Source organism: Carassius auratus, chromosome 2 (assembly GCF_003368295.1).
Source record: "Carassius auratus strain Wakin chromosome 2, ASM336829v1, whole genome shotgun sequence".
NCBI lineage: Eukaryota > Metazoa > Chordata > Actinopteri > Cypriniformes > Cyprinidae > Carassius > Carassius auratus.
Window position 1 is genome coordinate 11,295,933 of NC_039244.1, and position 16,163 is coordinate 11,312,095.

Here is a 16,163-nt window from a genome sequence, read left to right on the forward strand (position 1 = left end):
TGGCATATTTTCATTTTCTGTGAGTTCATGGAGAGATTCCAGACGCTCCTCCCTCTGTTTGGGTCATTTATTAAACTTTTGATCCTGTTTTCAGGGTTAGTAATAATCTGCAGTCTACACAGGTTACTGTTCCAGACTTGCGTGGCATTAAAATTAGTCTGCCAGCAACTGCAGAAAGTCATTTGAGGGCAAAGGCTGGTGTTTTGCTGGCTGAGGGTGGGAAAAGACAGGAAGCAAGATACAAAAGAACAAGATTGGAGCATTTAAGTGGTGAATAACATAGTTCATATGGCCCTTATGGTTCCATTGATATACTAGTTTCAAGTCTAAGCTCAATAGTTTGTGTATTATTATTTTATATTGTCTAAACTGATAATAGTTTCAGTTTCCAATAACTGTGGTTTTGTGGAATTTAGTCCATGTGTGTTAGTTTTGAGGTCATATATATGCTAGTTTACTCCCAAACATTGCTTTTTGATGAATTTGGTTCAGTTATCTAATATCTATGTAATCTATGCTAATATTAGTGGTGGGCCGTTATCGGCGTTAACGTGCTGCGTTAACGTGCTGCGTTAACGCGAGACTCTTATCGGGCGATAAAAAAAAATATCGCTGTTAATCTGTTCTCAAAGTTGGGTTCAGAGCTGGGTCTATACTAATCAAGCTATGATGACTTTCACCTTGATATTTTATATAACCGACTGGCTGAGGTCAGCCTAAAAAGATTTTCAGGACAGTTGACGGGCCACTGCTGCGCATCGTCACGAAAGCTTATCTTTTTCACATGTTTTTAAGCCTTACCGCTTGTCGATTTAAACATTAAAGCATCCAAACACAAGACGCGGAAAAGCTTAACAGAGAAGCTGGTTACTCGCACGCTGTGTTCGGTGCGCACAAGAGAGAGAGAGAGAGAGAGAGAGAGCCGCGTATCACGGACAGCGATACTGAACCGAGCTCTCTTCTGCGAAGTTCTCCTCGAAGTCCCTCCTGCACCTGAACGAACAATACAAATCGCAGTTTGAAACAAACAAAAAGATGTGAAAGAGCCCAATTCAGTGCTCCCGGTGTTCTGGTGTTCAGGACTCGCGCAGAGAAAGACGTCTCAAAACAGTTGAACACAATATCCACCTTGGAAATTATGCTCGAAAAAACTGTCAGTTATTTCTTAAGTGAAAGTAAACAGTTGAGGAAAAAAATGGGATGTATATTATATTGGATGCGTTCATGGTCTCTTAAAGTGACCGCGCCTAATTTAACTACTGGCTGCTGTAATGTTAATCCAAGAAAATGAAAATCACTCACTGCTCTTGACTCAATATCTTTGTAGTTTTAACAGTCAAACCAAAAATTATTCAGACACCAGAAATAATTTTTGATATATATAGCAAAACTGTAATAATGTGAGACATGTTGAAGATGTCTGAATAAATGTAGGTTTGATTGTATATTTCATTTTTACATTGAAGACTATCCAGTGCTATTTTACACTTAATTATTTGGTTTCTGTACCTTGACACCTACAAACTTGAAAAAAACTGAAACATTGGTGTGAAACAGGCGTGATGTTGTTTGCACCTTTTGCAATGTGGAATTAGTTTACAGCTTTTTCAAGCAGTTTGTGATGCATTTTGGAGATGAGCCCCTTTTCTAATGCACCACCTAGCTTGATAAACCCCTTCTCAAAGACTTACGGTTTGTCAATTTTATTTGGATAACATATATCCTGAATGCCTTCGGCAGAATTCGAATGAGCCATTTTAATATAGATTAATCTAGATTAATTTCAAGATCACAGTGAGATTAATCTAGATTAAAAAATTAATCTATACCCACCTCTAGCTAATATCTATTTTTTTTGTCCTAATAGGTATGATTCTGATAATTGCATATAAAATTTCCAACCATTTGGATTACACAGTATTAACATAAGCTAATGAACTTGATGTGATGAATATTGTCAGTTATACATATATGAAACAAGAATATGATTTATGTAATAGTACATCAGTTATAGTTATTGTTATTTAAATACACAGTGAACAGGATTATATCACTAGTAAATTCAATTTATTATATGTCAACCAACTCATATTTTTAAATGAATTTTGCTTGTTATTCATGTAGCCATATATAAACCATGTTCATACTTTTTAACCGATTTAAATGTAATTTCACAGTTACCAGATGTATGCAGATTCTGTGGAATTTGAATAAATACATCAGTTGCTGAGTCTTGTTTTCTTTCCTCGGGTAACATGTTTTCTGTTGAAACTTGAACACATCAAAGAGCTTGTACTTTGTTTCCATAGAATTCCACATAATGAGGGCACAGAACAGGAATCGTGCAAAGGAGCAGTTAATCAGCGAGTCGGCCTTAAGCTTGATGCTTTGTATACTAAACAGTGAGATGACAAAACCAGATGAAGGCTTTTTGCCCTCCATTTTCACCTCAGCCCTCTGTTTACTGTCTGAGCAACACTTTACCCAGAATTCCTTTCCCATCGTCGCTCTGCCTGGCCTCCATCAAACTGTCCTGGCAGCTCAAAGTGCACGTCAGTAATCTTGCTACAAGCCTTTGAAACTTAAAGCGAGCAATATCATGCAGCTTTAATTTGTCAGGTAATGATGTGTGCCTGTTTGTAGTGAGTACTCAAGTCTGCTCTCAGACAGGCACCAGCAGGACCGCACGAGTGAGCTGTGCTAGGCCCTAGCACTGGCCCTAACGGCTGCTTCCTCTCAGGAAATTAGTTTGAGCCACTTTGAGCCTAATTTACAACCTTGTACTGTTGTGTTATACAAACCAAATTAGCATGTGTATTGTGTCTGATCCAGAATAAGAGAAACATTCTTTGGAACATTGTTTACACTGTTTTACATGCAGTACACTACTCTTTAAAGGTGTGTTTGGCTGTATTTGTTTGATCCCCAAAATATGGTAAAAACAGCAATATTGTTGAAATATTATTACAGTTTAAAACAACTGTTGTAACTAGTTTTGATGGCAAAATGTAGCAGCCATTACTCCAGTCTTCAAGAAACATTTCTTATTATTATCAATGTTAGAAACAGTTGTGCTGTTTAATAATAATAATAAAAATAACAGCATTTTTTTTAAATAGAACTATTTTTAAATCCAAACTTTTGAATGGTAGTGTATATAATAGTAATTCTATAATTACAATTGATGTGTGCTCAATTGGATCTTATTAGGTAGTACTATAACCTATAGTACTACCTAATAAGATAAACTACCCAATTATAGCACCAGGCTCTTATTTTGAATGCCAGGTTCCCAGCAGGCACATGTGGTGTGGAGTGAGTGTAATACTCTTTGACTGGACGTGAGGTGGAGATTCCTCACAGGGCCGGCTGCCTCTTCTCTGATACACAGGGAATGTCAGACTCCACTGGGTTGAATGTTTTCCAGGGAGGATCTTATCTGTGACTCACATGCTATCTTTCTTTGGTCAGACACTCTTTGCATAACTCTTCATCATGAGTTCTTATCTGCGGCTAACTGATTAGTTAACGTCATTAATCCCTTTAAATATAGACTCGGTCAATCCAAACATATACATATGAAGTACATTTTTTCAGGATTCTTTGATATTACATTTTGTATTGTTTGAATCACTGGGTTTCCATATTCATATACCATGATATTTATGTTTTGTGCGTGATGAATGCAGATTTATTGACTTCAGCTGGTTACTCATTTAAAGGGATAGATGCACCAAAAATGTAAATTCGGTCAAACATTAACTCACCCTCAAGTTGTTCCATGCCTTGTATTTTGTTGTGTGCAAATATCAGCACATATGTTTGAAAATGAAGCACATTCAGTGCTTGCTTAGCTGACATTTATTTCTTTATTTTTGGCTCCATCTGTGTTGTTGCCTACCGTACAGTCGTTTGGTCAAGCTGACCTGTGTGCTTTATTTTGAATTGAGGAATAGCCACGAGCCAGTAGTGTTCGGAGAAACTCTCATTAAAGCCATCTCTCAAAAGTAGGCTACATGTGCAAATGCACTGTGTGATTTGCCTCGGGTCCTGCAGCTCTAAATTACAACAATATATGGGTAGTAAGATCAGTGGTTCGTGACCTTTTCACATTGTAATGCAGTGGTAATGTGTTTGTTTGGTTTACTTAAACACAGCATTATTACTCCTGGCAGGCTTTGACAGCTCTGGGAGGTTTTGCTGCTCAGAGCTCTGATCTGAATTTGAATCAGACACATATTGCTGTTATAGAGGTGGAGCTCCGTGTCTCACACATTTGCTTCAGATGCTGTAGTACACCTACGCATATGGTTTATCAAAGTTAGTGTACGTTAACAGTTGTTTTAAATATGCTACTGTCATAGTCCCACTGTTTTACTCATCAAAGTTTAAAATAAAGACTTTTGTAATAACATGGAAGTACAGCACTCATCTAATCGATCTGATGCTGTCTGTTGGATAAAGTAAATGTAGGACACCCTTTGGAGTGTTAAAACAGTCAGTCATGTGAACATGAGCTGATGAGTTTTTTCTAGAAGAGCTATATAGATCTATATTGATCCTTGTGTCAGTCAAAGCCAGCTTCTAAACCAGCTCTTTAGAGTCTATTACATTGAGTTCACCTGCTTTTTGAGAAATGTCACACTCGTGCAAAAACAAAAAACAAAACACGCTGGTGCATTGACTGAACTCTGTTAGGAAGAGAGTGCAACCACTGTGAAATAAAATCTTTAGTTATTGCTTTATGTACAAAAAAATGGGCCATGGTCAAGGTTTGCAGGGTCTGTATAATAGCTACTCAAGGACTGCTGGGATACTTTAAAGGGACAGTTCACCCAAAAATGATCATTCTGTCTTCAGTGAATCACTCTCATGTTGACTGACTTTCATCTATGCAACTTGAAAGTTTATATTTTGTTGGTAATAATGCCTCAGCATTGTTTTGCTGTTGAAGTCCAGTGTTGCTTTGTTATTTTAGTGCTAGAATTTATCATTATTTAAAATGATATTATTTAAAATTTAGTTACATTTTTTATGTTTTCTTTTTCTGTTTAGCTTGATTTAATTACAGTTTAGTTTTAGTAATTTTAACACTTACTGTAACTTAAGCACTGCATTGTAGAATGGACAACAGCTGAAACGGCTTCAAAATATGTTCTTTTGTGTTCCATAGAAGAAAAAAAATCATGAGGGTAAAAAAGAAATTAAATGAGGGTAAGTAAATGATTACAGAATTATATATATTGGCCAAAGTATCCCTTTAAATAGGTACATTATACATTGGCCTTGTCACAAATCATGCCCTCAGCCCTTTTTTGTGCCCCTCTGAATCCACATTTTGATGATGTAAAACCATAGAGCGTTGAGTAGTTAAACTTTGTCAAGTCTCAGTGTGGACCTTGCATCGTTGCCGCAAAGGGGGCGCTCACAAGCAACCGTTTGAACCATAAAATCATTAATGAGACACCCTGCGTTATTGTTGGACGTCACGGATGGGCATGAGCAAAGGTCATAAGACCACAACTACATAAAATAAGCCATTTGGGACAGGACCATAATGTACCTAATACATTTATCATCCATCAGATTGGTTGCTTTTATTGTAAGAGCAAACATCTCCTCTAAATGTAGGTCATTTACAGAAAAAATATAAATTCTTCATTGTTTTTTTTTTTTTAGGTTAATGGCCCCTCTCTTGCTGGATCATGAATAAACTACAATGAAAGTATTGTGATTTTTGACAAGGAAATAGAAGAAACAAATAATGAAATAATCAAAATAATTTCTTATTTAAAATAATTTGTAAATCTTATCTGCAGTATATTGAACATTATTAGCTAAATGGATTTGAGACTTGACAGATTTGACTATTTTAACAATATAAGCACAAGGTTTAAGGCGCATGGCACAGGCGCACTTAGGGCGTGTCCAAATCCACTTATTGGTTTAGTTTTTAGTTTAATGATGGGAAAAAACGATCGGTGCACCCGGTGCATGGTCTAAAAGGGTTGTCCCTATTCTCTTAATGAGTAATTGGTGTGTTTTGGGCATAAAGTGCAATAAACCAATCAGAGTCTCATTTCCCATTCCACCTGTGCTCGTGCCATGGTGGATTCGCTATTTATATGGTGGAATTTGCAAGCGCAAAGACAGAACGGAGCTTCTTGTGCTCTAGCAAATAGGTAGCCTAATTCTGATGCATGCAATGGTGCAGTTTATTTCAGGTGTCTCAAAATAGCAACGTGCCAACAATGTCCCTGATCATACCTCTTTTTTTGACCAGCACGCCCATGAGCACACAAATGGGCATGAATGCATTTGCGATTTAAACAACGTGGCGCAGGATGTGAAAATGATTACTGCGTTGGGCTGAAACTAGCAAAAAACGTGCCGCATTCCGCCAGTTGTATGATAGAGCCCTAAGTCTTTTAAATGAGTAGGATCTTCAATTCAAAAACGTTGAATAAAAGATAAAACAGCCAAGAAAAAAATACATTGAAATTCAAAAAATGCTGACATGACCTCTGTCTGAGGTGAAAGGACTTTTCTGATATATTTCCTATCTTCTCTCATTCTTTTATATTAGTTCTTTAATGCTTGCCACTATAATGTAATTTCTAGGTTTTGATGACTGTTGTATTAAAGTTTGTGTAATTTTAGAAGTTGGTCTTAATCTTTAAAGTGCACATGGATTAGGCTGAGGGGAAGTCTTGGTCTGCATGGCTCAGAGGTGAATTTGTGCAGTCGGGTGACTTTATCTGAGGATGTGGACTTATAAGAAAACAGGTCAGTGCGCATTCACAGTCCTGCCTGTTTGATCAACTCCTTAAATTACTGTCAGCAAATCATGAATCATATATAAAGATATGGGTAGCACTTTATTTTACAATCCTGTTCCCCATATACATACTATGTACATATTATAGTAACACTTAACCTACCCCTAAACCTAACCCTACCCCATGTAGTTACCTTGCATTACCAGAACTTTCTTAGATAAATACACTGTAAGTACACTACTGTATAAGTACAAGTACACGTACTGTAAAATAAAGTGCAATCAAGATATGTATATATCTATACATACATATATATATATACTGTATAGTGTATGTGTGTGTGTGTGTGTGTTCATGCATGGGGCCCTAATATGGTAAACTGGATAAAATGATGCACGAGTTAACACGCTCAGGTGTGTGGATGGCCACAGTTATTGTCCTTTTCAGGGACTGATTCTAGGCTACGTACTAGAGTTTTTATGTACTGTACTCAGTTTTGTTTTATTATGGGAATATTACAGGTTTAAAACAAATTACATTCAACAGAGAGAATGTATAGCTTTGTCTTGATTAATACAAAAATAATTAAGACATATATCTTGTTTTCTTAAAGAAAGCTAAAATTAAGCTCATGCTGTGATACATTAGAAGTAAATGGGACATTTTTGGAAGATTTAACAGTAGAAAAGCACTTACAAATGAACAATTAATCATTTAGAAAATAACTTCCAATACATTAAAATACGGTGTTAAAAAGTGTTATTTGAACTCTAAAGTTGTTTACATCATTTTTACAATACTTTTAAGGTTTAAATTGGATATTTTGTCTCAGAAAAGGTTGTAAGTGATTTATTTCACAAAATCTTATTAACACATGTTGTTGCTAATTGAAATAGTGAGTATTTTAATAGATTGGCCTTATTTACTTCCACTGTAAGTGCAACACTTTATCCCAGATTTTTTAAGAAAAGGAGGGATTAAATACATTTTTGTGGCAATCAGCATTATTCCACAAATCCTGTCGATTTCTTACTGAACCGAGAATATTTCTTTAACTGAATTCAGCAATGTAAATGCAATGTATTTATACAAATAAGGCTTTTAAGTTCAAAAAATGTCGAATATTGGTATAATTTTGTATTGAGAAAGTCTCATGTTTAAGCAGTACATCAGACTCAAAAGTCTCCTCACTGATTCTTCGTCCAATACCTCCTTCAGGTCCAAAAGCTTGAAAACAAAACCCAAACCGTGTCCTACTTTAAATCCGAAGGCAATAATACAATCAAAGCATTATTTTGCACATTAACGCAGCTATGGGGGCTGTCCTAGACAGGATTGCTTGGGTTACCCAACTGTGACCGTCTGACTTCCGACTCTGAGTGAACTATATTTGATATCATCAGCTGATGTGGCCCTGGAAATGCTGCACTCTGCTGACATGTGCCGTTGAATTGCTCTATGCCTGCCACACTTAACAGCCTATAAACAAATCAGGACGATTTGATTTGCTTGTCCGTCTCCCTAATCAATCCACTGGATCCACAATTAACCTACATAAAAGAGCATAACAGAATTACCAGATGAATTTTCACACATGGAGACAGCTTTTCTTGTAATGAAAGCAATCCTGTAGTGTTTTTAGGCTCGCTTTGTCCCCAATTAACCTTTTCATACAGTTGGATTTTAATGTGAAGCCACTCTTACCATAGTTTCAATAAAGATTACATTCTGAATTACATCTTCACAATGTAAAGCAGTATTCTCATTTACATCGATTTCACGGACCGTACTCTCATGCATCGCCAGAACAAAGGATCTCTCAAGGGGTGCAGATCTGAGTCTAACTCCATTCTCTCCCATCCATTTATTATGAATGAGACAGGAAGAGAGATGCTTGGCCAGGTCTACTCTTCCTCACTGGTTTACTGCACACTAATAAATAATAGCAATCCTGTCGGTGGAGAAGCCAGCCATCTATAACAACAGAGAGTGTTTCCAGTGTTCTAACGGCAAATGCATGAAAGGGCACATTAATGCACAACTGTGGAGTTGATAAGCATCTCACCAGTTTTATTGAAGCATTTATGTCACATTGTTAGCTCAAAATTTAAAGTTAGGGAAATGCAAGCTTGTTGTTATAGTTCCCCTGAGTGTCTGCTAACAATCTTCAAACTGCTGATTTGTTAAGAAAGCTTTTTTTGATGCTAGATGTATTTTCAGTTCTGGTGACGAGTGCAAAAACAAGACATTTTTGGCCAAAAAAAAAACAACTACCCAAAAAAAAAAACAGTAGAAGTGAATCAGATGCTGGCATAGAATAGTCCTTTGTTTTTATTTAATGAGTGAAATGATGCACGCAACTTTTTCTGTTGCATTTCATCGTTTTTCCTTTGACGTTTGTTGAACATCATGTATTTGGATGTATTGGGATGTGACGGAGCATTTTTAAAGGGACAAAGGATTCAGGTCAGATGGTTATGTGTGCTTATATGTGAACACCTTAGGGGCCATCTGCTTAGAATGTGTTTTTGCATCTCAAAATTTGAGATTCCCAACAGTGGAATAAAAAGAATGCAAGGTCTAAAGATTTGAATAATGCTCAAAATGTCATAGAAAGTTAAATATGCAAATGCAGTTGTCAAAAATCTAGCACGTTTACACAGAAAAACAATGCCACAGGTTTGGTCATTTAATATGATGGTATGTTGATCTTTGTGGTGTGTGAGCCACATTCTCTCCATATGTATCAGCCAACTGTTAATAAGATGTACCTAATCAAATATTCCAACTGCTAATTAGTGGATTAAACCTCTTTTCAAGTGTGGCTGTACAAGTGTAGATCATTCAATTTCCTGGCTGGGGAAATGGTTGCGTAACCTCAGGCTCCCTGTGGTTAACATTTGTATCTTGTCATCAGTTGATTGTGAGATCGGTTACATGCTAAATCCAGTTTTTAGAAACAAAATATAAAGTACTGTACATTCGTATACTTCACGTTTTGCTCTTAAAGTAATAAATAGTACATCTGACAAATGTTAAAATTATCATATTAGGGTCCTAAAAAAGGACATTTTATTGTTATTCATACAAAAGTCTCCCAAATATAAGAATAGCCTAAGAAGGGACATTTTATTGTTATTCATACAAAAGTCTCCCAAATATAAGAATAGCCTAAGAAGGGACTCTTTTCCTAAAAAGCTTGTATTATTTGTAATATTATAAAGACACTGTTTGCTACATAAAATAATTGCCTTTTATATTGCCTTTGTGCTGAAGGTAAAAACAATTATATATATACATATGTGTGTGTGTGTGTGTGTGTGTGTGTGTGTGTGTGTTTATACAGGTGCTGGTCATATAATTATAAAATATTAAATATCATCAAAAAGTAGATTTCACTAAGTCCATTCAAAAAGTGAAACTTGTATATTATATTCCTTCATTGAACACAGACTGATATATTTTAAATGTTTATTTATTTTAATTTTGATGATTTTAACTGACAACTAAGGAAAATCCCCAATTCAGTATCTCAGAAAATTTGAATATTGTGAAAAGATTCAATACTGAAGACACCTGGTGCCACATTCTAATAAGCAAATTAACTCAAAACACTTGCAAAGCCTTTAAATGGTCTCTCAGTCTAGTTCTGTAGGCTACACAATCATGGGGAATACTGCTGACTTGACAGTTGTCCAAAAGATGACCATTGACACCTTGGACAAGGAGGGCAAGACACAAAATGTTATTGCAAAAGAGGCTGGCTGATCACAGAGTTCTGTGTCCAAGCACATTAATAGAAAAGTGAAGGGAAGGAAAATATGTGGTAGATGTGTGTACAAGCAATAGAGATAACTGAGTGGACTCCAGCTGGAGTCAGTGCTTCAAGAACCAGTATGCAAAGATGTATGCAAGACATGGGTTTCAGCTGTCGCATTCCTTGTGTCAAGCCACTCTTGAAGAACAGACTGCTTCAGAAGCGTCTAAAGACAAAAAGAACTGGACTGCTCCTGAGTGGTCCAAAGTTATGTTCTCTGATGAAAGTAAATATTGCATTTCCTTTGGAAATCAGGGTCCCAGAGTCTGGAGGAAGAGAGGAGAGGTACACAATCCATGTTGCTTGAGGTCCAGTGTAAAGTTTCCACAGTCAGTGATGGTTTGGGGTGTCATGTCATCTGCTGGTGTTGGTCCACCATGTATTCTGTGGTCCTAGGGCAACACAGCTGTATAGCAGGAAGTTTTAGAGCACTTCATGCTTCCTGCTGCTATGTGTGTGTGTGTGTGTATGTATATATATATATATATATATATATATATATATATATATATATATATATATATATATACATATAGTTGTGTTAAGTTGACTGTCTATCTTTTCTCAATCCACTGTTAGAGTAGATTTATATAGTTTAACCATAATATACTGTATATGTGTACTGTGTATATTTATTCTATGTACATATAAATATAAACACACACACACACACACACACACACACACACATATATATATATATATATATATATATATACGCACCTCCTTGTGGATCCCAGTCTGAAGAATCCCTTTTTCCCCACATAGAAGGAAGCACCATTTTAAGATTTTTAAACACTTGGTTGTTCCGTTATAGGCCATTACTTAAGTCCAAGACCAGTCATGTTGACCATCAAAAGAAAAAAATGACTTATTGTACTTTTAAAGAAGGTAAATGTGTCATATACTATTTCAGAGTTTTAATGCAAAATTACAATTTATTTATTGTCAGAGACAGAGAATCTATAAACCATTTTGCATTCGGCATTTTAACAAACACAATATTATTGCAAGACTAAGCTGAATCTGCTTTGTGCTAGACCCCAAATGCTGCAGGAGTGACAGTGTTGTGCTTTACTTTTCAGCCTTGGTGATAACTGATGGAGCGCAGGATAAGTCTGGCCTTGTGGATGAGGTGGGGAGTGAAGATGACCTGTACAATGAGTTTTGCAGCTCCTCCAACCGATTCGGACACCCAGGAGGAGGAGGAGAGCAGCTGGCCATAAATGAGGTAGAACATACAGGCTGTCTATGTGTTTGTCTTCATTTGTGTTCACAGATTGTGCTTCTGTTTCTCTCTCCATGGTAAGACATATATAGAAGCTGATTTTTTTCCTCCAACTCTTTAAGAGCTGGTCTGTGTTTGAAACCCAAGGCCTTACAGAGACAAAACAAAATCTGTTTTTGTATGAAGATAACTGGTTTCAGACAGGCTTTCATGGCACTTTAGTTGAGTATGTAAATGTGCTCTTGATTCAGTGATTATACATGTTGGAATTCAGTCTACTACCCATCTGTTCCTCTCCTGAGGCTTGAGACCAACAGAATGACCTGCTCCCTTTGGACTTCTCCCTTCATCTTCTGCATAACTGAGGATGACTCCTTGTTGTAGGAAGAAACTGTTATCTACAAAGCATTTCAGATAATATGCAGTTTCTGAGTTTGATTTAGGACTCTTTGGTATTATTTTCAAACGCCGCTCAGTAACCCAGTAGCTCAGTAAACGCCTCTACTTTGTACTGCAACTATACTAAAAGTGAACTTATAGGTATACTGATAGTTTACTAATTAAATACTTGAAGCAGTTTTAGTGCACCTTGAAGTATAGTCTATAGTAGTATAGTAACTACTAGTTTGGTAGTCTTATGCTGCAAGTATCATACTTTAAGTATAATACTATGTCCCTATATAGGTATTTATTTGTATATGTTTTGTTATATGAATATCTGAACATACAAAACATCAAAATAAATAACTGGGTATCTGCTTGTAAAAAAAATATATATATTCTAACGTCATACAGTCTTCTTTATAAACACTTTAATGTGGGTAAGTAAAAAAAAAAAAAAGAAAGAAACATTTTAAACAAAAGGCTAAAAAAGAATATGAACTGAAAAAAAGTTAGTCGGGAGTCGATTAACACCCCAGAGCTCTTCATGAGTCAACATTTTATTCCGTAATGTTGGACAGTTTTGATGCTGTTTTATATCTGATGACTGTGGCCCTGTCCCAAATGGCACCCTAATCCCTCACGGTCTGTCTCTGAGTCCACAGTTTCATGACGTAAAGCTCTTTGTTGTGTAGCAGTCTGCTGCAGAGTTCGCCCCAGTGGGGGCTCAGCAGAAGTGCGTATTGAGGGCGCATAACGGCCACAAAGGGGGTGCTCACGAGCACCCTTTTGATCGCTAAAATGATGAATGGGACAACCTATGGTCTAGTGGACTTAACGGACACGCGCACATGGCGGCCATTGTAAGTCCGCAAGACTGAAAGTGCACATGAAGTGTTCCATTTGGGACAGGGCCTGTGCTAGATTACTTGTGGAAGCAACTGTTGTTTTGGTTTCTTCTTCGCTTCTGTTTTGGAAATTTTGTTCAGAATATGTGTAATAGCGCCCCCTAAAGGATAACACTGAAAACATGGGTTCCCACAGCACAAGTATAGCTTAAATATATTTTGACTTTTTATAAGTGTAAGTCAAGTGCTTAAATGTAATTTTAGGTATATTTCTACATAAAGCACATTTCTGAGAAGTACATAAAAAGTAGACAATGTATACTTTCCTATTTTTAGTGTAAAAGAGGACACTTATAGCACACTTGAATAAACTTCTTTTTCGCAAGGGCATGCGAATGATACAGTACCTCAAATCATGATTATAATAATTTTTACCTGTATATCTAAGCTTGCATTATAAAAGGGATCTGAGGCATATTTAGTGTCCAGAATATAACCCCTCAGCAGTTCCTTGTTTGAGAATAGCAAGCTTTTAGGGTCGGTGTTTAGCCAGTTCTTGTATTATAGTTATAATAATAGTTTCCTTCAGATCCGGCACCAGTTTTGCAGGTAAAACAACAGTAGAGACTTGGGCCGCTAAGCAAACACCCATTAGTAGCCTAGTACACTGCAAAAATATATATTTTCTTTTTTTTATGTAAGAATGTCTAATATTTAATTGTTTTAAGCATAAACCTCAATAATTTTTGTTAATAAATCAGAAATAGCAGCAGACCTTTGCTTCTGTATTGTGATTTAAGATTAATTATTGTAAAAAAAAAAAAAAGAGACTTGGTTCCATTGTTTGTTGACTGGATGGAGGCAGATATGAATGAAAGCTTGCATTCAGTTGTAAAAACTTTAAGTGGACTAAATGACTGGAAAAGTCTGGTATTATATCCCATACGGGAAAGATCCAGTTATGGCATTTTGATTAAAAAAAAAAAAAATTTACAAGGTCAAACAATTGTACAAAATAAAACCCAGCAGGTTAGTGGAATCAGAGGCCTTCACTAATCCCATTAGCTGTGCACAAATTGATGCACGGGAACAAAACGAGTGAGGACGACTGCTTTAATCCTTCCTCACTGACACCGGTCAGGAAATGAAAGCTCAAGAAGTATTTGGGACCTCATACAGCGTTTAATGAATATCTCTAGCAGCATTACCATCACTGTAGGACTGCCTCAGGAGATGAGCAGGACGTGCTCGCTTTAACACAGGAAGTGCAGCTGATGGGCAGCCAGCTCGGCCAATAGAGACGCGCCTGGATAGAAAGAATATATTGTGCTGCATTCTCTCGCATCCCTCCCTCCATCGCTGTCTCTCTCCTGCTGCCGTTAAGGCCGGCCTCCTCTACTGTGGTATCCTGGATACACTTCACAGCACCGCCAGCCGATTGGCTGGGAAGGATAAGAGGAGCAAAAACAGAAGTCAATTCAGGGAGATGGATGGACGGCTAGAGCCGCTAAGCACAGATGCAGCAACCATTTCTGCCCCTCAGCCTTGCGTTTTGCAAAAGAGACGGTGAAAAGAGAAGGGATTTCAAGTGCGTTAATCAGACCCAAGGGAATTAACACGGCAGTGTGTTTGAGCAGAGCAGGAGGACGAGGAACGAGAACGAGGGGGAGGCAGCGAAAGTGAGCACAGAAAGACAAAAAACAGACAGGAAGGGACACTAAAAAGCATAGAAGGAGAAGAATACATACACCCCTGCTCCTGACATCAGCAGCCGAGGGGAGTGTGGGACGAGGAGGAGGAAGATAGTGTGCGCGCGAGAGAAAGAGAGAAAGAACGAGAAGGGAACGGAAAGGAAGTGAGCAGGTAACTGTGGACGTGGAGGCTCTTCCCCCTCCTCCTCATGTTTCACTGAGAACACAGAGTGGATCCGGTTGGCAAACCGTGTGCCGTCGGGCAATCTTGCACAGACCTCTAGGCGAGGGGGCTTCCGGCGCCATGGCTCGTGGAGGCCATCGAATGATGTCTCGGCAGGGCCTGGCTCACTTCCTGCTGCGGTGCAACCTCAGCCCGGAGACCCAGAAGGTGGTGGTGTTCGTCATCATGATGTTGCTGGTCATCATCAACGTAGTGCTGATGTTCCTGCTCGCCTTCCAGTAAGGCGCAACCGCAGTGAAGAGAAAGTGTGAGGGGAGGGGTGGAGAGGAAGACCTGGAGGAGGAGAAGGAGGAGGGAAAGTTGGTCCATCTCGTTCACTCGTGGATGGGTTTTCAGGATGCAGACATCACAGTGCAGGTAACCGGCATGGGTGGGAATGTATGTGTGAGGGTGGCGGCGTTCAGCCAGAAGTAACATACTGAGACAGCACCATGTTAATTATTTACCAAACCGTAACCACTCTTGAGTGACTTGTAGGGGTCAGGCTTTGATTTCATCTTTAAAGTCATCTGAGGGCATCTTCAGATGTTTTGTCTGCTTCTGTGAGTATGTTTGGGTGCTCACGAGTGGAAGCCTGTGAATGTCGGTGCTTGTTTTGTTGTGTAACTGTCAACTTGTGGATCTCTATGCTTTGATTCTGACTAGCTGGCACAATAAACATTATGATGACTGGTGTTTTTGGCCCATGTGAGGCTTTCTTTTATGCCAGACTATTCCAGAGGGATCTGAATAATCCTTTTGCTGGTGAACAGGACTCTACAGAAAAAATAGAGGTCACACTGGTAAGCTTAACACAGTTATAGTGAGGTTATACAGTATTTTAGTAGAGCAGCATGGCATCTTGGTGAGGAATAAATATTCAGTAGGAAACAAATAGGAAATTGAACCACTGAACCTGGCATCATCAATAATGTTATTCTGATACTAGAATATCCAGACTAGTTCTCTTTGAAAAACCTTGTTTATTCATGATCGGCACAATGATTTTCATTCGTTTTCATTGTATGTTTGAACAGTAGTGCCTGGGCTGTTTCTGATAGCGCCTTTGAACAAATCAAGAAGCTGCAACTCACAGGCCGTGAAGAGGAGGCACGTGGGAAAATGATGTGGGTGTGTCGCTAGGCAACAGTGTACATAGGCACATCTGTGGTGATGAGAATGCTGGGCTCTGGATT

The 16,163-nt window shown here is 37.9% G+C and overlaps 1 protein-coding gene across 7 annotated transcripts in view; it reads left to right on the forward strand.

Annotated features, from left to right (window-relative positions):
* LOC113115589 (rho guanine nucleotide exchange factor 4-like) overlaps positions 1–16,163 on the forward strand; it is a 76,377-nt gene that overhangs the window by 52,969 nt on the left and 7,245 nt on the right. For 6 of the 7 annotated variants that reach the window (XM_026283162.1, XM_026283166.1, XM_026283169.1 and 3 more), the window contains one exon: positions 11,682–11,827. In XM_026283162.1, the coding sequence (XP_026138947.1) occupies positions 11,682–11,827 (146 nt within the window). Of the gene's footprint in view, positions 1–11,681; positions 11,828–13,862; positions 15,346–16,163 lie in introns of those variants that run through there. The other variant, XM_026283174.1, reaches the window with a different exon arrangement.